Source organism: Salvelinus namaycush, chromosome 2 (assembly GCF_016432855.1).
Source record: "Salvelinus namaycush isolate Seneca chromosome 2, SaNama_1.0, whole genome shotgun sequence".
Taxonomy (NCBI): Eukaryota; Metazoa; Chordata; class Actinopteri; order Salmoniformes; family Salmonidae; genus Salvelinus; species Salvelinus namaycush.
Window position 1 is genome coordinate 46,638,516 of NC_052308.1, and position 24,888 is coordinate 46,663,403.

Genomic DNA, 24,888 nt, shown 5'->3' on the forward strand with positions numbered 1-24,888 from the left:
TCATCATATATTAGAAACTTTACCACCAAGATGGCCACCGATAAGACATATCGTTTCAGTAGGGCGATACGGGACTTCAGAGAAATGGTAAGACCATTCCAGTATAACAGTATTGTAATTTTAAAGCACGCTCTGTTTTCCAAGCAATATCATCTCATTGTAAAATAAATCAATGAATTCACTCTGGCTACGAATAATTCAAATCCTGTGTGTGTTTTTTGTGGACACTTTTCAACACCAAATAGAGAGCGGAAACCCACATTTTACTTAGCAAAAAATGTTTAATCTCTCCTTGATGAGTGTTTATTTACAAGTAGTAAATCTGCAAAATAGGAAACAACAGAATATTTACACAATGAACATTAACCTGCACACTTGTGACAGTCACTTGAAGTCTGAAACTTAAAGTATCAGAATTATTGTATTTAGGAAAAAAAAATATCTTGCCAGTTTGTCTGTAATTGATCGATTTTGCAGTTTTCATTTGGAAAAATTAAAGCTACTGAGTTGAGAGAGTTTGGTAAAAATGAATGAAGAGGAAAATAAATGATCAGAATCTTCTCAAACCAGGGCTTGGAAAGGCAATAGTATGACAAGGCATGACTGGGTTGATCATTTTGGGTCAGATTCCCAGATCAGAATTAAACGTATTCCAGCTCCAAAAATCATGCTCATTGGAGAATCTCCTTTGAAAAGGTGTTTTTTAATCCAGGAATAGGCTTATTCTGGTTCTGGGAAACTGGCCCAATCTGTTTGGGTGTAGATGGTTCAGGGAAAGATTAATGAGAGATGGACCATGTGAGGTCATAACAGTTCATATGTATGTCGATTGACATAACACTGTAATATGGCATGAGATGGTCAACCAAACAATGTGGGGCTAGCCACAAACGACTTCGGCAAGCTGTCGATCATATGACAGCACTATATCGGTCCTATGACAGCTTTATGTCAGGCCCTGTCAAGTTTTAGCGCCGGTTCCTCTTGATCACATTAAATGGCCATGATGCTACTAAATTGACATGCTGTACATTGTACCACTTCAGTGACACCAACACAAGCCAATCACCATACAAACAAACAAACAGGGACAGATCATGTGAAACAATGAAATCTCACGTAGGAGCCTTCTGGACTTAGGCGAAGCAAATTGATCGAAAACTCAAGCAGTCATGCAAAAACAAGCTAAAGTCCTCCTCCTCTCAAGGCCGTAACATTGAAACAATGGAACTACAGCGCAGAGAGAACGTCGCAAAACAACAGAGGCAATGTCCTGAGAAATGGAGAATAAGTTGCGTCTTCATAAGAAACCCAACCAGGGCAGTGATGGGAGAAACTCAAATTAAAGATTTTGGACAGGCCGAGCTGCCAGCGTGTAATGTATTTTCCGCATACATGGTTACGATGCGGATATTTCATAGGACTGCTATTAACAAATTCACTGAGCTTCGGAGACCAATCTACTTCATTAACTTGTGATCTAAGAGCACCGAAAGATAGACGCAGCAAAAGAGGGAAGGTTGTGTACTCGTGGAAAAACATGTTTTTTTAAAACCCTGTAAAGCTGACTAATCATTAAAAAAATGGCAGTATGTACAGTAGTTAAAAATGTATTATGTCAAAATGTAAAGCTTTCTCCCAACAAGTTAGTCAGGTACACGGTTGCTTAGAAAGGAACCCTGTTCTGTTCGAAGAAGCTAACTTTGGAATGTTGTTTTGGCCCAAGAACGCTAGTAGTGCAAGACGAGTGGTCCCTAGAAGGGTTCTGTTTGGCTCTCAAAGCAGCAGCTGTATAGCCTGCTCTCAAATCTGTTTGTGCAGTCCTCTCAATACATTGTTAATACTGTCTTGGCTATACATCATAAACTGATCTGGGACCAGGCTAGCACCCCTACGTAAACGGTCCGATATGTAGAGAAAGGTACAACAGGAATGCAGTATAGCTGTATACATCAATGCCTGCGTCCAAAATGGCACCCTATTCCCTATATAGTGCACTAGTTTTGACCACTGCCATAGTGCAATAGATAGGTATTATGGTGCCATTTGAGATGTACCAATGTGTCCTGTCTATTTAGGGGTGTTTTTTTCTTCATTTCTGTGCAGAGGAATATTGGAAGGAACCTGGCATACAATGAATTGCAACAGAATTTATTTCCGAGTAGAATGATAGCCCTGATGGTTCAAAAAAAATGAAGATGTGGATTATAGCATCAAGTCACTCATTCAATCTTGAAAAGACAGATGCTTATCTGATGCAATGTTTTCCACTGATCGTAGAGATCAGAAAAGAAACCTTTAGATCGGTAAAGTACTTCAACTTCAGATAAACCAAAGACGTCTTTATCTTCGACGTACCGTATTACGCACAATATACATGTTCAAAAGAGAGACGAGAAAAACAACGAAAACAACCTAATTACAATAAAATTTGCCATAAGCTTCATTTCACTTCATCATCATGAAAAAAAAAACTAAGTAAATACAATGTACAAAATCAAACGAAAATACATTAGACCACAGTTTGGTTTTCGGCAAGCAATTAAAAAAAAAAACATCGCACCACAAAGTCAAACTTCTAAAACTTCAAAAAAAGAAGGGAAAATAGAAGAGCGAGAATAACAATTATCTTAAGAGAGAAATATTTAAAAAAGCTTAAGCCACACATGGCATTAGGGTTTGTTTAGATGGAAACAAGTGCCAGGGGAGCTAAGGGATTACTTAGCCTTGTGTTGCTAATGAGTGGAGGGTGCTTCTTCTCCCCAGTCCCGACCCCCCTATGGGTGAGAGCTAAAGCCCCGTCTCGTCTCATATCTCTGGGTTAGGAGAGAAGGAGATTTCCGTACCGTACTACCGTCACCTTGCCTATTATCTGCATAATAGCATTGGGAAGAGATGAGCGAGAGGGGCCTGGAGCTGGAAAAGGCTTTCTGTCTTTCTCCACTTTGTCATTTTAGACTGAGAGGCTTAGTAAAGCCCTACCTGACCCCATTTAGCTATTTATTTAACCCTTATTTTACCAGTTAAGTTGACTGAGAACACATTCTGAGGCTAACACTAGTGGATAGGTGGACCAAGTCTGGAACCACCTAGAGTTTGACTGTTCTTGTTGTTGTCTTTGGATGTTACGAGGATGAGAGAATGCCTAGGGAGGTACAGAAGAGATTAAGAGAAATACTGTAGGAGGGTGGATTTCCGGTTGTATAATAGGGGTGGAGACACGAGACTTGTTTAGGGGTAAAATTGGGATTTCCTCCCGTTCACAGCCCCTCAAGATGTACTGTACCCAATACGTTATTTCAGGGCACATGTCGGGTAGAGTAGATGTTCTATCACATGTGCACACGTTGACCTATGACCCCACTCAGCATTGGTAATTTCCTGCCAAGCTTAGCCAATCAGATGTGGTGATGCTAACTGGTGGTGGGGTAGCTTATAGATGGTTATTGGTTCAAGTAGTGCAATGCTCTACATTGGTCAACCACTGTAGCACAAACGGTCAAATTCTTTAGCCCTGGAAGATACAAATTAGCCTTCAAACTAGATTTAATCTGAAGTGTCTAGGAAAAGAAGCAACGCTTGCGTGAGTCTGTGATGCTTTTCAAAAAACGAGATTGCGCGACAGATCGGAAATTACAGCAAATTCTTATTTTCGCAACTTTTCAATACAGAAATATGACAATATAATGAGATGCCCTTCCTATGGTTGCCCTAAGGGACAAAGTTGCTTTTTTCTTCCCTAGATATTTTACATTTCGTATCTTTTATTACTCAGAGAATAATTTCAGTCACTAGGCATATTTAAATCATACGGTAGCATATTCCATCTAACAAAATGTCTTTGCACTTCACAACAACAACAAAAACATGGCACAGGATAACTTTTGTTTATTTTTCGTTTGCGGTTGTTTTATTCTTCTAATGTAGATTTTCTTTTGTTGCTCAAAATATCAAATTAAAGTTTCATTGTTGATGGATTTTTTAAAATTGTGTTTGTCAGCTAAAAACTGAAATGTTTTAACCCTAATCTTAATTTCTTAAAAAATGTAGTTGTATTTATATATAATATCTATATAGTCTTCCTTTGTAACTTTTCTGTAAATTGTGCAAATTCAGCAGTAACACAGGTGGCGAGAGATCAGAGTGGGCAGTTGATTACATTTATTTTAAAAAAATTATACGAAAACAAAACAGTAATAATGTCTTTGACTCCTACAGGAATCATGTGACCACTCTCTCATTGGCTCCGAGAAAGGCCCATGTCCAAACAACGTTCCGTCCTTTTCGTGATGCCAAAACGGAGTTCCATTCCAAAACTCCCATCCTGGCTACCCGAGACACGGCTTCAGCGAAGACAAAATCCAGGAAAACCGACAGCGGAGAAACAAAACCACGACGACAACAGCTACGATAATCAAAATGCTTTCCGGTGATGTTGTCTCTCGGTGTGTGTGCGACGAAATGTCCAGTGCCCCGGTCTCTGACACACATACACACTTATAGACCTGCATTTACACACACATACACACACGCACAGGCCCGCCCAGTACTGCTGAATCGCCCCTGTGCAGTGTACTGCCTTCTGTCCTTTGCAGTAGCTCATCATGTGTTTTTAGGAGGGTTTGAAAACCACACTGTCTGAGTTTCATTTTCTCTGGGTGAGGAGAGACGGAGAGGAAGATGGAGAAGAATAGGATGAGAGGAAGGGTCGTTCCTCAGCTGGCCAGGGCCATTGTGTCAATGACCTGCTCCAGCTTGCTCCTGAGTCTCTGCCTCCGCGACTGCTCATCCCTCTCCAAAGCTGACAGAATCTGAGGATGGAGAGAGAGAGAGAGAGAGAGACACCGAGAGACAGAGAGAAGGAAAGAGACAAAGGGGAGGGATGGAGAGAGAGAGAGGGCAATAGCGAATGAGAGAGGAGGGGAGGGAGGGAGAAGAACAATGAGAAACCGTCACATTAATTTGACAAAAGCAGTAATTGAGAGCAACAACGGAGCACTTTCTCAAAGTGATATATTCCAAAGTAGGGTGCAATCCTTTCTAAATAAAGGCTAAATAAATAAACAAAAAAACAAAATGGTGGCCACTGTCCTCACCTCGTCCTTGTACTTGACTATGTAGGAGTAGATCTCGTGCAGGGCGCTCATGCTGTTGAACTGGCTGAGGTGGAGCCGCGACTGCTCCGCCAGGTACGCACTCATATCCTGGTCACTGATGACAGGCATCCGCGAGATGTCGGAGTAGTACCTGAGAGAAACAACAGGATTAAAGTAGGGTGATTAAAGGAGAAAAAGAGAGAGAGAGAGGAGAGACAGAAAGGAGAGGGAGAAGAGACAGCGAGGGAAGGGGAACAAAAAAAAAGAAGGGATAGGAGAGAGGATCAAAAGACCAAATGATTCATCAAGGCGCTTGCCATTAACCCTATCGACACTAGGTAGAATTCTCAAGTTTAGACCCCCCATTGTTTAAGCGTGTGCCATTTGAATATATATCAAAGGCCCGGTGCAGTCAAATTCAGTTTTCTCCTGTGTTTTGTATCATATTGTACAACAGATGAAAGTAACACTGTAAAGGTGTAAAAAATGTGATCAGTGTTATTGATAGGTCCTGGTCTACACAGGACCTTCTAATCAGCAGGTTTTACATGGGTGAAGTTTCTCCTTGCCTGGTGATATCACCATGCGGTAAATTGGTAAATAAACCAATAACAAAGAGCCAGTAACGGCTAGTTTTCAGATTTTCCCTCCCCACCCAGACCACTCCCAGACAGTCCTAGCAATATTCTTGCTTGAGAAAGTTATTTTGCTAAAACGCATTAAAAAAAAAGTTTGAACATTAAATGGAAAACTACTACAGTAAGGTAATTAATTGTTACCCAGAAATTATTTAAGAGTAAGACACTTATCGTTACAAAATACCTCATCTTGAACGGTGCAAATTACTCTTTCATACAGTATGATACATCATATGATGCATCAAATGGTTTAAAAGGAGGATAAAACCCTGTTTGAATCCAATCTTAAACAAAGTGAAACCAAGTGCCTCATTTTCAACCCGATCCAAAATGTCTGCCAGGTGCATAACAAAGCTACTAGCCGTACCGTTCCACCCAGTTCTTGTAGTTGGGAATGTCTTTAGCGTAGAGCAGCTTGTTGGAGGGTGAGTCTTTGCCCAGCTTGTGTTCTGAGGTAGAACAGGAGTCCATGAAGGTCTGGGCCACCACAGACAGACAGGCGTCTGTGATGCTGTTCTTGTGGATGTCAAACACAAACTGGGGGTTCTTGATCACGTTCACCCAGAACCTCAGAGGAAGACTGGGGGGAGGGAAGGAGAGAGGGAACACATTTGAGTTAACCATAACCAGAGGAGGCTGGTGGGACGAACTATGCAGTGGCAAGAAAAAGTATGTGAACCCTTTGGAATCACCTGGGTTTCTACATAAATTGGTCATCGAATTTGATCTGATCTTCATCTAAGTCACAACAATAGACAAAAAAAGTGTGCTTAAACTAACATCACACATATTATTGTATTTTTCTTGTCTATATTGAATACATCATTTAAACATTCCCAGTGTAGGTTGGAAAAAGTATGTGAACCCCTAGGCTGATGACTTCTCCAAAAGCTAATTGGAGTCAGGGGTCAGCTAACCTGGAGTCCAATCAATGAGACGAGATTTGAGATGTCGGTTAGAGCTGCCTTGCCCTATGATTTTTTTTTTGAGTTTGCTATTCACAAGAAGCATTGCCTGATGTGAACCATGCCTCGAACAAAAGAGATCTCAGAAGACCTAAGATTAAGAATTGTTGACTTGCATAAAGCTGGAAAGGGTTACAAAAGTATCTCTAAAAGCCTTGATGTTCATCAATCCACGGTAAAACAAATTGTCTATAAATGGAGAAAGTTTAGCACTGCGGCTACTCTCCCTAGTGTGTGGAGAAAAAAAGGCACAGCACACCAACATCAAAACCTCATCCCAACTGTAAAGTATGGTGGAGGGAGCATCATGGTTTGGGGCTGCTTTGCTGCCTCAGGGCCTGGACAGCTTGCTATCATCGACAGAAAAATTAATTCCCAAGTTTATCAAGACATTTTGCATGTTATGTGAGGCTATCTGTCCGCCAATTGAAGCTCATTAGAAGTTGGGTGATGCAACAGGACAACGACCCAAAACACAGTAAATCAACAACAGAATGGCTTCAACAGAAGAAAATATGCCTTCTTGAGTGGCCCAGTCAGAGTCCTGACCTCAAACCAATTGAGATGCTGTGGCATGACCTCAAGAGAGCAGTTCACACCAGACATCCCGAGAATATTGCTGAACTGAAACAGTTTTGTAAAGAGGAATGGCACAAAATTCCTCCTGACTGTTGTGCAGGTCTGATCCGCAACTACAGAAAATGTTTGGTTGAGGTTATTGCTGCCAAAGGAGAGTCAACCAGTTATTAAATGCAAGGGTTCACATACTGCACTGTGAATGTTTACACGGTGTGTTCAATAAAGACATGAAAACGCATAATTGTTTGTGTGTTATTAGTTTAAGCAGACTGTGTTTGTCTATTATTGTGACAGATGAAGATCAGCTCAAATTTGATGACCAATTTATGCAGAAATCCAGGTATTTCCAAAGGGTTCACATACTTTTTCTTGCCACTGTAGGAGGACGTGCTCATTGTAATGGCTGGAATGGAGTAAATGGAACGGAGTGAAACATGTGGTTTCCATATGTTTGATGTATTTGATACGGTTCCATATTCCATTCCAGCCATTACAAATAGCCCATCCTTCTATAGCTTTTCCCACCAGCATCCCCTGTCCCCAACACTCACCCCCAAACACTGCAAGGAAAAACACTATTACCCAACTTCTCTCACACACGGTCACATATACTATCCTAGACAAAAACCTGCTCTTCCTCCCTCTGTCTCACACACACCCAACATACATGCACAAACTGCCCTGACCCACTCACCAGTTGCTCTTCCACGTGTGCCGTACGTCCGAGTCAGAAATGGAGTGTTTATCGGCCTGCTCGTCCAGGAAGTCAAACATGTACTTGATGGCGAGTGGCAGGGCGCTACCTCTGTGGGCCGTGCTGAAGATAGTCTCAAACAGGTCGTCCACAAACTTCTGCAACGTACCCTGGGGAGACGAGAAGGAAGACGGAGATGAATCACAGACCTGGGTTAAAAAAGTATTGGTTTTCTTTCAAATACTTGGGAGCATTTGATTGAGGCTGCTTGGAGAGCCAGATTGGCAGGGTGTGCACTTTGGGGAAGAATCGAAAGTATCAGGCACTATTACAATAAGTAGAAACTACACTTGGCCAAGTCTCCTGTTGTCCTCCCACTTGCGTTAATGATTAAAAACACTCCAACCCCCATTTTCCTAACCTTGCACTTTTCTACCTGAAGTAACAATGGAAATCACAAGATAATGAGAAAAGAACAGGGGAGAGATATTGCAAGGGTGAGCAAAAATCCCTTAACGTAGTTAGCACCTTTTAAATGACTGCATGGTATTGTGGGGCATTCTGCGCCTGGTAGATGATATGCTACCAACAAGGCATGGAGGAGCAGAAAGTAACAGGCTGTCGGTTAATAGCATAACACCGGCTCTAGTGCTTAATACTAGTGTCACTAGCACCAGTCTCATTAAAACATGGGCTGGGCTGCATTCACGTTGTGGAACGATCAGATAGAAACAAGAGCCTTCTACCTGCAAGAGCATTTCCATCTGGAATGTTCGGTACAATGCACTCTTACGAATGCAACGCTGAACAGCAAACCTGGGCCCGGGTGACTTGAAGGAATGCGCATTTTTGTTCTAGCCCAACACAAACCAACTCATCTGGAAGCGCTTGATTCAACCAAGGTGTGTTTTATAGCTGGGCTAGAACAAAAATATGGACACCCCCATTAATCAATTCAAACACTGCCTTGAGGGTACCAATAAAATGTTCTAGGTCCTAGGAAAAAGCCCCCTACCCCCCCCCCCCCCCCTCGCCCGGGACCTGATTCCAGCTAACACCAAACAGCTCAATAGCCAAAGGTCAGGCTGCTAATTAAGACACAACGTAGCGTTTGGGAGCTGCACCTCCTCATGCAAAAGGTTATGAAAAATGTTAATGAGCCTCTGAGCCAGTCGCCGGGGAAACAAAGGTCAATGAGCGAGCTGGCTGCGGGAGGAAAGCGGTTCGAGCTTGGACAGTGGGTGTTGTTTTTCTTTATTGGAGGAGCTATCCTCCTTTTATAGGATAGCTGTAGGCAAAGTCATTAATATTCATCAGTTACGTCGGGTGATTGGTTGAGCCTTCTTGGGTGTGAAACGTCACACAGACGCACTGCAGAGCCGTCTGTTTAGCTTGCTCGCCGGCATTTAAAAAAAACAATTATTTTACCTTTATTTTCCCTCTAGGCAAGTCAGTTAAGAACAAATTCATAGAAATCGCATAAAAATTCCTAACTTTAATCAATAATCGATAGGTTGCATTATCAAAGCACGTCTCGCCTATGCATGTCAAAATACCGCCATAAAATGTCCCCCGCTTCTCCGCGCTGTCTCGTATTGCTGCCCATATGAGAGCTTCGGTAGAGAATGTGTGATCAACAAACGGTATGAGGGTAGATAAGGATATTTTTTAACAAAGTTGGTCCCCACCTTGATATTTCCACTCTTCATCTCTCCATTATTCATGAGCTGATCTGATATCTGTATAACCATCAACGTGATTTAGCCAAATAGGAGATATTCTGTCATTCGTTGGAGGTTATCTAGCAAGCTTAGCCACTTTGGTCATTTGACTTTCGTTTGAATGCCGTTACAAAGTTTGCATGATTCGGCAACGCTCTGACCTACTCGGGGTGCGCTCTGTGTCGAGCCTACTGCCGAAATGCGTTGAATTAATTGAGGAACATGATAACGCTCTGAATTTATGAATGGCCTGTTTAGCAATTCACAACAATGTCATTGGCGACCAAAGTTATTCTATCATTACTAAATATCAGTTTCACTTGCTGTAAAATCTTTACATAGTGGTGCAGCCAAGACGGCAATGTGGCACATCGACAATCTTATTTTGAGGGAACCCTGAGTAACCCTATCTTGGTTTTAAAATGCTTTCAAATGGGCAATTCTGATTTTTAAGGTATTTCCAGGGACAAATATGAATAATTCCCGGTATAGAAACTGTAGATTTTCAGAAAATGTTTAATCCCTAGTGTGATTCAGCATGCTAGCTAGCTACATTTCAGTCAGTAGCCATCTTTCTAAATGTGGTGGATAAACTAGCTATGAGTTGAACATATTTGGCTGAAAATGAACTAGTAGCTAGTTGTTGTTGCCCATGGTGGGATCATATCTAACCAGCTGGCTCCTGAAGCCTACGTGACAGGTCTATGTGCCCATGAGCTCCAGAGCCTAGACGCAGTGTAGCTAACGTCAGCCATTTTTTATAAGAAAACGTGGCTTATAAAGGGATCGCTAACAAGCCCTTTCGACAACAATGTTATTGGGGTGCAGGAATATTAGTCATTGAAGTTCGTGGTTACAACTAGTTTTAGATCCGAGGGGAGAGAAATTGTCTGCCATTGTTTTGTGTTTTGTCACGCACCCAAGAAGGCTCAACCAATCACCCCGCCTGCATACCTGTCAGCCTGTGTGTGTGTGAACTCTGCAATGCTGTAGAGAGGGAAAGTGTCTAACTTTGTTTTACCTTGGTGGCGAGCAGGCGGGTCAGGTAGATCTCAGAGACCATCTTGCTGCCGCGATCGCCCTCACGCTGGTCCGAGTGGTCGTGGTTCTTGACCAGGTGCCACAGCTTGGTGCCACTCTCCAAGTCGGGCGTGATCATGGGGGTGCGGGAGCGCAGGCTATCTGGACTACTGGCCGTCCTCAACATACTCTCTGGACGGGAAGATGGGGTAGAGGGGACATGGTTCGGATTCAGATGAATGCATTATGTGACATGTGATAGAGATAGGATATGAGAGGAAGAGAGGGGATCAAGAGAGGGGGAGGGGGTAGTCTCTAGTCACTTACATCACTCTCAAACATTACTGTCAAGACTAATTGGTGTTTTGACCAATCAGATCACCCCTGATCACACCCATGTGATTGGTCAAAAAAACAGTTAGTGGATAAAAAAAAGATCAGAATTGGGCTGCCTGTCTAAATGCAAACACACACCGTATCTGCTGAGGGACTTGGTGAAGGTGGAGGAGTTGGAGATGTTGTAGGCAGAGTTCTGCTTGGGCACTAGGGCGATCACTGAGCCATCCGTCACCTGATTGGGAATATAGGGAACATCAAAACAGTTAGAGATATACACTCACCGGCCAGTTTATTAGGTACAGCTCCGTTCACGAAAATGGATCGCTTTTACAGACAGTGAGTCAAGTGGCCATGGCTTGCTATATAAATCAGGCAGACAGGCATCCAGCTACAGTAAAATGTAACGCTAGAATGGGCAAAATGAGTGACCTAAGCGACTTCGAGCGTGGTATGATAGTCGGTGCCAGGCACGCTGGATCCAGTTTCTCAGAAACGGCCGCCCTCAAGGGCTTTCCACGCACAACAGTGTCAAGGGTTTCCCGAGAACGGAAAGACAAACAAAAAACATCCAGTCAGCAGCAGTCTTGTGGGCGAAAATTGCTTGTTGATGAGAGAGCAACACAGAACGAGAGTGGTGTGCAGAACGACATCTTGGAACGCACAACTCGTCGATCCTTGTCACAGATTTCATTTATTTTTTATTTCACCTTTATTTAACCAGATGGGCTATTGCAGCAGACGACCATACCGGGTTCCACTCCTACCAGCTAAGAACAAGAAGAAGTGGGTCAAGTGGGCATGCGATCACAAACACTGGACAACTGAGGAGTGGAAAAACATCCCATGGTCCGACGAATACCGGTTCCTGTTGCGCATGCTGATGGCAGGGTCAGGATTTGGTGTAAGCAGCATGAGACCATAGATCCATCCTGCCTGGTGTCAACGGTACAGGCTGGTGGGGGAGGTATACCGCCATCCAATCGGCAGCAACTGCGTGATGCTATTGCGTCAGCATGGACCATCATTCATGTGGAAAGTTTCAGACTTGTAGAATTCATGCCGCAAATAATTCAGGCTGTTCTGGAGGCAAAGGGGGTCCGACCCGGTATAAGATGGGTGTTTTTAATAAACTGTCTGGGTATAGATGTATTGGCACTGTACAAACAAATAGTGAACACTCAGAACACTTTGCACATGACATACGGTCAGAAAATACTGATACACATTTCTGATGACTGGAGTGATTGACTCCAGTACAATGTAAAGCACTTTGGGAGGTACTTTTCCCTCCCGGGATTGGTTGGTTCCTCGTGGTAAAAGGCATGTTCAGGAAGGAACCATAACCTCACCATCTGGGATTGGCGGACACTGCAGTCATGAGTGGGTGTATGATACCGACAAAGGGACTATGGTGGTCTGCTTGAAACATGTTGGTATTACGGAATCGGTCAGGTACAGGTTGAAAACGTCAGTGAAGACACTTGCCAGTTGGTCAGCACATGCTCGGAGTACACGTCCAGGTAATCGGTCTGAATGTTGACCTGTTTAATTAGGGATAGGCGTCCCGGTAACGGGACAGTTGTAAATCACGCAGCGCGTTATGTCAAGATCGCAGATTTTAGAGAAACAACAAATGTCGGTTCATATAAGTGACTTATATTGGCTGAAAATAATAAAATTCTTGTTAATATAACTGCACTGTCCAATTTACAGTAGCTATTACTGCGAAAAAATTGCCATGCTATTGTTTGAGGAGAGCTCCTAACAACAAAACACATTTTTCAATGCGATAAATTCAGCTCTGAAGGTGAATGTATACTTACATTCTGAAATCTTGCTCTGATTTATCATCCAAAGGGTCCCAGAGATAACATAAAGTGTTGTTTTGTTAGATAAAATCATTTTTCATATCCTTAAAAGGTCCATATAGCAAGCACGATCAATTTTGTATTTCCACTCGTTCAATTTGAAAAGAAAGGAATCTGTGAAAATCTCACCCTAAACATTGTTTGAACGAGTAAATTCACATTTGTATCTATTCCTCAGAGATCCTAGAAGGTAACAAGACTTCACTATTTCATTAGGGGTGTAGTATATCCTTTAGGACACCATATTTGGTCAGAGAGTAACGCCTTCATGGCACACCGATGACGCGGGCGGCCATCACTTGAAAGACTGTATCTTTGTCAAATAAGCACATATCGGGTTCAAACAAAGCTAGCTAGATAGCCAATGAGCCAATGGGCTTTATGGGAGTATCCGGAAACCCCGTCTTGGTCTCAAAATGTAGGCGCTAACCTTTTGCGACAGCATGCCTTTTCCGTTTGAATATTATTATACGTTGTGTCCAGAGTTATATTCAGAGCAAATCTTGAACTTATAATATGGCTACTAATACTTGGAAAGCTAAATAAAAGTCCAAGCAAACAGATTTGACAATATTCTTGCAGAAAAATGGAATATGAATGCGAATGTCTCCTTCACGATTTGCCCAAATGTACCTGGGGACTTCACACTAAAAGTCTTCTTGTTCACTCATTTTTCAAGTTATCCATTTGCACATATACTGCTGCCATCTTGTGGACACTATCGGAATTACAACCAGAGTGATGGCTATAACTATGACCTTTCTCTTGCATTTCAAAGATGGTGGTAGAAAAAGACCGGTAGTTTTTTTCTTTGTATTTTCTTCTACCAGATCAATTGTGTTATATTCTCCTACATTCAATTCACATTTCACAAACTTCAAAGTGTTTCCTTTCAAATGGTATCAATAATATGCATATCCTTGCTTCAGGGCCTGAGCTACAGGCAATTAGATTTGGGTATGTCATTTAGGCGAAAGTTGAATAAAAGGGGGCTATCCCTATATCGGCTACGGCGAGCGTGATTACACAGTCGTCCGGAACAGCTGGTGCTCTCATGCATGATTCAGTATTTCTTGCCTTGAAGCGCGCATAGAAGTAATTTAGCTCGTCTGGTAGGCTTCTGTCACTAGGCAGCTCGAAGATGGGCTTCCATTTGTAGTCTGTAATAGTTTGCGAGCCCTGCCACATCCGAAGAGCGTCGGAGCCGGGGGAAGTAGGATTCAATCTTAGTCCTGCAATTACGTTTGCCCGATTGATGGTTCGTCGGAGGGCATAGCGGGATTTCTTATAAGCGTCCGGGTTAGAGACCAGCTCCTTGAAAGCGGCAGCTCTACCCTTTAGCTCAGTGCGGATGTTGCCTGTAATCCATGGCTTCTGGTTGAGGTATGTACAGTTGATGCCGGAAGTTTACATACACCTTAGCCAAATACATTTAAACTCAGTTTTTCACAACTCCTGACATTAAATCCTAGTAGAAATTCCCTGACTTAGCACAGTTAGGATCACCACTTTATTTTACGAATGTGAAATGTCAGAATAATAAGAGAGAATGATTTATTTCAGCTTGTATTTCTTTCATCACATTCCCAGTGGGTCAGAAGTTTACATACACTCAATTAGTATTTGGTAGCATTGCCTTTACATTGAATAACTTGGGTCAAACGTTTCGGGTAGCCTTCCACAAGCTTCCCACAATAAGTTGGGTGAATTTTGGCCCATTCCTCCTGACAGAGCTGGTGTAACTGAGTCAGGATTGTAGGCCTCCTTGCTCACACAGGCTTTTTCAGTTCTGCCCACAAATTTTCTATACGATTGAGGTCATGGCTTTGTGATGGCCACTCCAACACCTTGACTTTGTTGTCCTTAAGGCATTTTGCCACAACTTTGCACGTATGGTTGGGGTCATTGTCCATTTGAAGACCCATTTGCGACCAAGCAAATGATGTCTTGAGATGTTGCTTCCATATATCCACATAATTTCCCTCCCTCATGATGCCATCTATTTTGTGAAGTGCACCAGTTCCTCCTGCAGCAAAGCACCCCCACAACATGATGCTGCCACCCCCGTGCTTCACGGTTGGGATGGTGTTCTTCAGCTTGCAAGCATTTTCATCCAAACATAACAATGGTCATTACGGCCAAACAGTTCTATTTTTGTTTCATCACACCAGAGGATATTTCTCCAAAAAGTTTGATCTTTGTCCCCATGTGCAGTTGTAAACCGTAGTCTGGCTTTTTAATGGTGGTTTTGGAGCAGTGGCTTCGATATAGGACTCGTTTTACTGCGGATATAGATACTTTTGTACCTGTTTCCTCCAGCATCTTCACAAGGTCCTTTGCTGTTATTCTCGGATTGATTTGCACTTTTCGCACAAAAGTACATTCATCTCTAGGAGACAGAATGCGTCTCTTTCCTGAGCGGTATGACGGCTGCGTGGTCCCATGGTGTTTATACTTGCGTACTATTGTTTGTACAGATGAATGTGGTACCTTCAGGCATTTGGAAATGGCTCCCAAGGATGAACCAGACCTGTGGAGGTCTACAATTGTTTTTCTGAAGTCTTGGCTCATTTATTTTGCTTTTCCCATGATGGCAAGCATAGAAGTACTGAGTTTGAAGGTAGGCCTTGAAATACATCCACAGGTACACCTCCAATTGACTCAAATGATGTCAATTAGCCTATCAGAAGCTTCTAAAGCCATAACATTTTCTGGAATTTTCCAAGCTGTTTAAAAGGCACAGTCAACTTAGTGTATGTAAACTTCTGACCCACTGGAATTGTGATATAGCGAATTATAAGTGAAATAATCTGTCTGTAAACAATTGTTGGAAAAATTACTTGTGTCTTGCACAAAGTAGATGTCCTAATCAACTTGCCAAAACTATAGTTTGTTAACAAGAAATTTGTGGAGTGGTTGAAAAACGAGTTTTAATGACTCCAGCCTAAGTGTATGTAAACTTCAGACTTCAACTGTATGTATGGTCACTGTTGGGACAACGTCATCGATGCACTTATTGATGAAGCTGGTGACTCCTCAATGCCATCGGATGAGTCCCGGAACATATTACCGTCTGTCCTTGCAAAACAGTCTTGTAGCTTAGCATCTGCATCGTCTGACCACTTTCCGTATTGAGCGAGTCACTGGTACTTCCCTGCTTTAGTTTTTGCTTGTAAGCAGGAATCAGGAGGATAGATTTGCCAAATGGAGGGCGAGGGAGAGCTTTGTACACATCTCTGTGTGTGGAGTAAAGGTGGTCTAGAGGTTTTCCTCTCTTGTTGCACATGTAATTAGGTAAAACGGATTGAAGTTTCCCTGCCTTTAAAGTCCCCGGCCACTAGGAGCGCCGCCTCTGGTTGATCATTTTCTTGTTTGCTTATGGCTTTATACAGCTCGTTGAGTGCGGTCTTAGTGCCAGCATCGGTTATGAAGAGTTATGAAGTTATGAGAGTTATGAAAAATAGAGATGCTTTACCTCAGGCGAGCAAAACCTTGAGACTTCTTTAATATTCGATTTTGCGCACCAGCTGTTATTAACAGACACAGACCACCACCCCTTGTCTTACCGGAGGCAGCTGTTCTGTCTTGTCGATGCACGGAAAAACCAGCCAACTGTATATCATCCATGTCGTCGTACAGACACGACTCGGTGAAACATAAGATATTGCAGTTTTTAATGTCCTGTTGGTAGGATAGTCTTGACCGGAGCTCATCCAGTTTATTCGCCAGTGATTGCAATTTGGCCAATAGAGTGGATGGTAGAGGCTGTTACCCACTCGCCGATGAATTCAATCAAGACACCTGGACTTGCGTCCCCTGTATCTGTGTCTTCTCTTCTCGCGAATAACAGGGATTTGGGCCTGGTTGGTTATTTGGAGTAAATCCTTCGCGTTTGAGTCGTTAAAGAAGTATTTTCTGTAATAAAAGCCCCTCCCTCCCATTGCAACAGACTCTTTGGTACCTTATAATTTATTTAGTGTTCTTTACATTGCACCAAATGATCTGAAAAATTATATTGTAAACAAACTGCACCTGTTTGGCATAATATGCATGCAGCGCTTGCTCCTTACCTTATTTTTCTTGATCAAGTATTTCCACACATTTGACTTCCAAAATATCCCAAACATTCCCACATTTCAAGTTTATTTGTCACATCATCTGCATCCATTTTGCTGTCACATGTATTACGGTGTTCAGAGTTTGTTATAACCAATTTATTAATATGATTATGAAGTCCTCTAGGTCGGGCCCTATTGGTCACGCGCATTTGATGCATACATTTGTCACGCGAAGAGAGACATAGGGATTGTTTCTCCTAAACGAGTGATTTCAGTAACATAACTTTTCAGTCAGAAATGGTTGTAATTATATATTTTTTATTTTACCTTTATTTAACTAGGCAAGTCAGTTAAGAACAAATTCTTATTTTCAATGACGGCCTAGGAACAGTGGGTTAACTGCCTTGTTCAGGGGCAGAATGACAGATTTTTACCTTTACCTCGGGGATTCGATCTTGCAACCTTTCGGTTACTAGTCCAACGCTCTAACCACTAGGCTACCTGCATTATGATGCAGCTTCAGCAACACAGACAGCACGATAAACACTGCTCATGTTCTGTGCTGGTCACTGCAGCAGGGAGGAGAGAGAAAGAGACAACGGTGCTAGTCACACAGTCACTCACTGTTATTGTTTTTTTTTCCTTCGGTGCAGCAAGTCTCAGGCCGGCCCAGCACAATCAAATCAGTTGCGGTCGGACTCCCTCTAGTCATCTGTGTGTCTTAATCATTTCATCAAAGAGTGCTCTTAAAGCATCAGACAAGCTCAGTGGATATAGCTGATTTGATCAAAACACAAAGGATGTGTCTATACATGGAAAAATACACGTTTGAAAAATTTGACCAATGGACTCGGTTGACCAATACTTTCTTTTAGTCAGAGTCAGCCCTAAATCAATGACTGACGTTTTTATTGGTGTGATAGCAAAAATATGTTTAGAATCAGTATACAAGTAGCATGAGAGTCGTTTCACGAAATGAGTCCCTTTTGCGTGATATTTGAAGAAGAAAGTGTGCACCAATATTGGATTTTAAAAGCCTGTTATATTAAATGTAGTCCCCTTTAATATAGACCACATGAAAATGCAAAAAATATGATTTTTAATATGAATAAAGACTTGCTAAAGCACCAAAATGTTGGTATGTCCCTCTGAATTTTTATACGCAGCTAAAACTCTAAATTTCTCCAAGTTTTCACCATCATTGTAAAGCCCGTTATTTTGTTACTTTGGGAAAGTAATGTCTGGAGATTATTATTTATTTAATGTGATTAGTGATTCATTTTAAGGTAAAAAAACAACAACAACTTGTCCCTCATTTTGAGGTCAAGCATGTTAACGTGAACTGAACTCAAATTTGAATATGGTAAAACTATTTATTTTTAAATACTGAAAAAAAATGAACATCTACATGTCAAATCATAGTGTAAAAGCAGGTGAGCTGGTTCTACTCTTTTTGGCTATTTTCTGGTGTTTTGTGGTGGAAAACTAAGTGGGTTGAGCATAACACTATTTCTTATTTTTTACAATTGTATCTTTTTTTTGTGAAGCTTGCATTCAATTGCCCCTCCCTGTTGCACACAACACACTTTCATTCCCCCTGTCACAAGAAGATTTATAGCTGATTTAAGATTAAATTGCCCCTTAAAGGAAAGATGCACACATTTTAAATGGTATATAGTATTTGTGCATCTCGGAGCGATGTTCTATCGCTGTATTAATTTGGGATCTATCGCATCCCACAGCTGTCCCAGAGTATGTTTGGAATATTTATTTATTGCACAGAAGAACAAGTTGACCAATAGAATAGGTCAACTTTTGTGCTATGGGGGATAGTAAACCGTCCCTTTTTCAGGACCCTGTCTTTCAAAGATAATTCACAAAAATCCAAATAACTTCACAGATCTTCAATGTAAAGGATTTAAACACTGTTTCCCATGCTTGTTCAATGAACCATAAACAAGTAATGAACATGCACCTGTGGAACGGTCGTTAAGACACCAACAGCTTACAGACGGTAGACAATTAAGGTTACAGTTATGAAAACTTAGGACACTAAAGAGGCCTTTCTCTACTGACTCTGAAAAACACCAAAAGAAAGATGCCCAGGGTCCCTGCTCATTTGCGTGAACGTGCCTTATGCATGCTGCAAGGAGGCATGAGGACTGCAGATATGGCCAGGGCAATAAATTGCAATGTCCGTATTGTGAGACGCCTAAGACAGCGCTACAGGGAGACAGGATGGACAGCTGATCATCCTCGCAGTGGCAGACTACGTGTAACAACACCTGCACAGGATCGGTACATCCGAACATCACACCTGCGGGACAGGTACAGGATGGCAAGTTACACCAGGAACCCACAATCCCTCCATCAGTGCTCAGACTGTCCGCAATAGGCTGAGAGAGGCTGAACTGTGGGCTTGTAGGCCTGTTGTAAGGCAGGTCCTCACCAGACATCACCGGCAACTATGGGCAAAAACCCACCGTCGCTGGACCAGACAGGACTGGCAAAAAGTGCTCTTCACTGCCGAGTCGCGGTTTTGTCTCACCAGGGGTGATGGTCGGATTCGTGTTTATCGTCGAAGGAATGAGCGTTACACCGAGGCCTGTACTCTGGAGCGGGATCGATTTGGAGCTGGAGGGTCTGTCATGGTCTGGGGCAGTGTGTCACAGCATCATCGGACTGACCGTGTTGTCATTGCAGGCAATCTCAACACTGTGCGTTACAGGGAAGACATCCTCCTCCCTCCTCATGTGGTACCCTTCCTGCAGGCTCATCCTGACATGACCCTCCAGCATGACAATGCCACCAGCCATACTGCTCGTTCTGTGCGTGATTTCCTGCAAGACAGGAATGTCAGTGTTCCGCCATGGCCAGCGAAGAGCCCGGATCTCAATCCCATTGAGCACGTCTGGGACTTGTTGGATCGGAGGGTGAGGGCTAGGGCCATTCCCCCCCATAAATGTCCGGGAACATGCAGGTGCCTTGATGAAAGAGTGGGGTAACATCTCACAGCAAGAACTGGCAAATCTAGTGCAGTCCATGAGGAGGAGATGCACTGCAGTACTTAATGCAGCTGGTGGCCACACCAGATATTGACTGTTACTTTTGATTTTGACCCCCCCCTTTGTTCAGGGACACATTATTCCATTTCTGTTAGTCACATGTCTGTGGAACTTGTTCAGTTTATGTCTCAGTTGTTGAATCTTGTTATGTTCATACAAATATCACACATGTTAAGTTTGCTGAAAATAAACACAGTTGACAGTGAGAGGACGTTACTTTTTTTGCTGAGTTTAGATGACATAGGCTAGTGCTTTTGCTCTTCGTTAGGCCTATTAATCTTGTTGGCTGACAAAAAGTAGGCTAAATGTGGACAGTTTTAAAATCTTCAACTTGCGCCTCAGATTTCAATAAGAGGTTGTGTCCCCGATGTGTCTGTCTTCATTCACTTGAAGCTGACTCTTAGGTGAAATGTTTGTGAGCAGGACCAGATCACTTGACAGGCATTGGCTACATCTGAGAGAGCCATGTGAGTGAGAGGTGCTTCTTAGCACGGCAGCCGGGAGAATGGAATTATAATTAGCCTATTATATTCAGCCCAAGGGCACAACGGCCACTTTGGTTGCAAAAGGCATGGATTTTTTAGGGGGGCATTATGGCCACTCAAGGGGCATGCCGCCGGGAAATTTGAGGCCTGGTGTGAATATTATCAAGTGCTTGTCAAATGGTGAATGAGAGACTGATGAAGTGGGTGCAGCTTGCTTTTTTCATTAGAGCCCCATCATGCAGCCATAGAATTTATTAAACATCAAAACATATAGCCCAACGTTTGTACTATTAAAGTTGCATAAATAAGTTGCATAAATTAAGCATATAGGAGGACAGTTTCTTTGTTAACCGCTCAACACAGAGTAGCTGAATGTGCGCACTTGCTTTGAAATCGTTTGGAGAAAATATCCTTTTTATTTTATTAAGTGATGATAAATGGAATTCTTCATACTATAAAATAATAAAAACAATTATGCCATGGAATTCTAAGCAAATCTTGTCTGCTAAATGAACTAGTGTAGCTCACAGCCTTATCGCATAGCCAGATCAGGGCCTAACATACTGTAAGGACAACTCAGAGTATGCTATTCTGTTCTTCAGAAATAGACAACATTTTCTTCATATCACGTTTCTTTAGACCTGTCTAAAATAAATTGATTTATTGTGATGGTGTAGGCTATATTAAATGGGTTTTTAAAACTTTTTAAAAATGTAGATGTTCCAACGGTCTGCGTCAATGGCTTGTAGGCTATGCGTGGAAGCCAGGAGATGCTAAGCGTGTTAATGTTAATTAACAGTCAATTACTGTGAGACCGGCAGTTATTTGCTTAACAATCACCGGCTAACAGAATTTCATGACTGCCACAGCCCTATTCACACCCCTTGACTTTTTCCACATTTTGTTGTGTTACAGACTGAATTTAAAATGGCTTAAATTGAGATTTTGTGTCAATACCCCATAACGTAAAAGTGGAATTATGTTTTTCATTTTATTTTTATTAATAAAAAATGAGAAGCTGAAATGTCTTGAGTCAATAAGTATTCAACCCCTTTGTTATGGCAAGCCTAAATAATAGAAAAGTCACACAATAAGTTGCATGGACTCACTCTGTGTGCAATAATAGTGTTTAGCATGATTTTTTGAATGACTACCTCATCTCTGTACCCCACACAAAATCCTAGAGACAAACCTGGTTCAGTCTGGTTTCCACCAAGACACTGAGGGGAAATTGGTGATATGACACCCATGAATTTGTGGCTGCAGACACCAAGTGATGTTCGAGTGGTGTCTTACGTCGATGCAGAAATATTTGTAAATCTGTAATTGTAAAGTATAGACTACAAATAAAATGTAACTGACTGAATAATTGACTGATTGATTAAACAACATGACTTAGTCAACTTTGATATCTAAACCTAAAGCATGAGAGACTTGCCTGGTAATGGGCCAGTGTGTTGAGTCTCTTCCAGTCGTTGTCTATCTTGGTGGTGACGTCCTCGTCCTGGAGGATGATCCGGGCCATCCTTCCCTGACGCCACTCTGAACACAAACATAGGGGACAGAGAGAGAGAGAGGGGTGTTATTGTGTGTGTCCGTGGGTCTGCATGCACTCATTTGTGTGTATGTATGATGCGTACGCAGGTGTGTGTGTGCTTATAAGTGTGTGTCCTCCTCACCTAGGTCCATGTCTCCAGCCTTGGGTCTCTGGGAGTAGGGACTGCCTTTGTACACCGCGTCCAGCAACTTCTCCTTCACCTGAGTCACCGTGTCACAGTTCAGCCCCTTCACCGTCACCTCTGGGGCATTCTCGTTCTCCGGGTTCACACAGTGCAGGGTCTAGAGGGTGTGTGGTGTGGGGGTAAAAGGTCAAAGTTCAGATTGGGAGAGGGGGAAGAGTCACTGGACTAGAGGCTTGAAGCAGAGCGATTAGTGTGGGCATGTGAGGTGACACTGTGTAAAACACGACAGTTCAGCTACTATGTGTCATATAACATATTAGCCCGTATTATACTGTTATGCCAAGTCGCTTTATTGACGTCTATGCTATTCTAGCTACTATATTACCTAGCTAGCCAGACGAATGGTTCTCAGGGCAATGAATTGATTCAGTGAGATAATGTCAAAGTGTTCTGTTTACTTTTGTGATTCAAGCTGTGACTGCGGTACTGACCAGGGTCTTGTAGTCAATCTGCTGTCTGATGAGCTTGTCCTCGCTGAGGGAGTAGCGCGCCTCTCCTGTGATGGAGTCTATAGGCCCCTTCTCCATCTGCTGCTTGATGGCACAGTACAGCATGAACAGGGGCTCGCCAGCACACTCCTACACACACAGGGGCAAAGGTGAGAGGTCACTTACACACATAAATACACTTAGAACATGTCACTGATACATACACACAACAATAGGAAATAGAGTAGTGTTCAAACGCAAGACAACAAGTATGCTTACTTACTTGAGAAAGTCAAGTTTGATCATGCATGAAAGGTAAAATTAGTGCATTCCAATCTGCTGTTAGCCACAGTGCCTATGGCACTGCTAAACGTCATAGCAAGCCTCCCATGGCTATTGGCATGGGGACAAGTGACCCACTCCCGGGTAGCAATTTCTCCCCTGTGCATTTTAACCCGGGGAAAAACAGCCTTTAATAAGGTAGAACGTTTCGAAATGTACACTCAGCTTGGGGCCAACGCTAGTGGCAGTTGATGGAGGAGTTAACAGAAGGTTAACGAGTCAGGAGCGAAAAAGCACTCTGCTGCGTGAAAGGTGTCAACGAGGCAATGAGAGGTTGGCTAGCGGGGCCTCTGGTTTTTCTCCTTTTCTCCCCTTGTTCCTCCATCGTTCCGACTTCTGCCTAGCACAGTGATTCTCACCTCCAACTCTTGCTCGTCTCGTGCTAGTTTCTCTCCCTGGCTTCACCTTTTTCTCCATCTCCTCATATTTCTCTGCTCCTTCCACCCAGCTGGGTCTTTACTTTTGTGTTTTTCCTCTCTTTTCCTTGAGACTTGAGTAGACGTATCAATTCAGAGCAGAAGACAAGAGTTTGCAACGGAAAGCAAAAACAAGCATTTCTTATTGGTCAAACCCAGGTCGTCCTTCCCTGTTTCAGTTAGTTTTCTTCACTTTGGTGCCTAACGAACACGAAACACGTGCTTGCGTCCCTGACAGACTTACCTTGAGGAACTTGTAGAGGAGAAATGTGAACCAGTTGGTGAGCATCTTCTCAGCCACCGACTCAGTCCTACGGGGGCGGGGGGGAGGAAAAGAAAGATTCAGAGAAAAACGTTATCTTCTGGAATGACAAAGTTTTAATGGCAACAACATAAATCAAGACTTGACTGACAGAGGAACGACTGTACAAGGATTGGAGATTTTCGAGTGAATTCTGCCTTCTTCCTCCTAGTAACAAGTGACCAACCTCCCCTCGGGCTAGTAACTGAGAGCAAATACACACCATTTTCCCTGGGAAAAGGTGTTTAACACGGAAGTTCACTTCAAAGAGCTTAACTTAAAATTATCCCACAGAATGCTGGTAGGCTATACCCTTCTCTCTGCACACAAACAAATTAACTCAAATAACAAAACCCACATTTCTTTTTTTCAAAGCAAACCCAGCAATCTTCATTAAAACCACAGCAATTAGTCTAATTCGTTAACGTCTCTTGCTAATCACCAACCTGGCTCGTAATGAGGAGCCTCCAGAAAGGTTCCCCCCTCCAGAAAGAAAGTTAAAAACACAAGTAATTAAAAGGCATTGTAATTAACGCGACTTACTACATTTAATTTGTTAACAGCAACGAGGGAAGAGTGTGTGTGCGCGCGCGTGTGTGTTTGTGACACAGTATGAAAGGAAGGGACTTAAGGGGGAAAAGCTTTGTTTTCTCACCCGCCCCCTCCTCTGTCCCTCCTTTTCGAGTCAGTGCTGCCGTCTCCTGAATAATACATTCCCAGAGACTATGATTACTCAGAAAGCGATGAATCAAGGATTATGTGTGTATGTGTGTGCCAGCTAGCAGGTTGTCCAGGGTTGAGACTGGGAGCAGAGATTGTGAGAAGAAAAGTCATGTAGTCTATTCTTCCTAGAAGTCTGTTCAGATTTGTTTGATGTGGGCAAAATGTGTTCTTTTTCCTTCGCATAGAGGAGAGGGAGATGAGAGGTAGAGGAGAGGTAGAGGAGAGGGGTTGAAAGTAGAGTGGACCAGGAAGGAACATGCTTTTGGCCACTACCTGACCTAATACTTGGGGACTGGTGAACACCAACTCCTTACTAATCTGGTGTGAGTGAGTGAATGAGTGAGTGAGTGAGTGAGTGAGTGAGTGAGTGAGTGAGTGAGTGAGTGAGTGAGTGAGTGAGTGAGTGAG

At 42.7% G+C, this 24,888-nt stretch overlaps 1 protein-coding gene across 1 annotated transcript in view; it reads right to left on the reverse strand.

The window, feature by feature from the left end:
• Positions 1–2,130: 2,130 nt before the first annotated feature.
• LOC120064127 (plexin-A1-like) overlaps positions 2,131–24,888 on the reverse strand; it is a 257,343-nt gene continuing 234,585 nt past the window's right edge. The window contains exons 23-32 of the mRNA XM_039014494.1: positions 23,701–23,767; positions 22,702–22,848; positions 22,208–22,367; positions 21,967–22,070; positions 11,188–11,284; positions 10,715–10,905; positions 7,973–8,142; positions 6,102–6,314; positions 5,097–5,247; positions 2,131–4,811 (exon numbers count right to left, since the gene is read on the reverse strand). Of these exons, the coding sequence (XP_038870422.1) occupies positions 4,716–4,811; positions 5,097–5,247; positions 6,102–6,314; positions 7,973–8,142; positions 10,715–10,905; positions 11,188–11,284; positions 21,967–22,070; positions 22,208–22,367; positions 22,702–22,848; positions 23,701–23,767 (1,396 nt within the window). The 3' untranslated portion in view covers positions 2,131–4,715. The remainder of the gene's footprint in view (positions 4,812–5,096; positions 5,248–6,101; positions 6,315–7,972; positions 8,143–10,714; positions 10,906–11,187; positions 11,285–21,966; positions 22,071–22,207; positions 22,368–22,701; positions 22,849–23,700; positions 23,768–24,888) is intronic.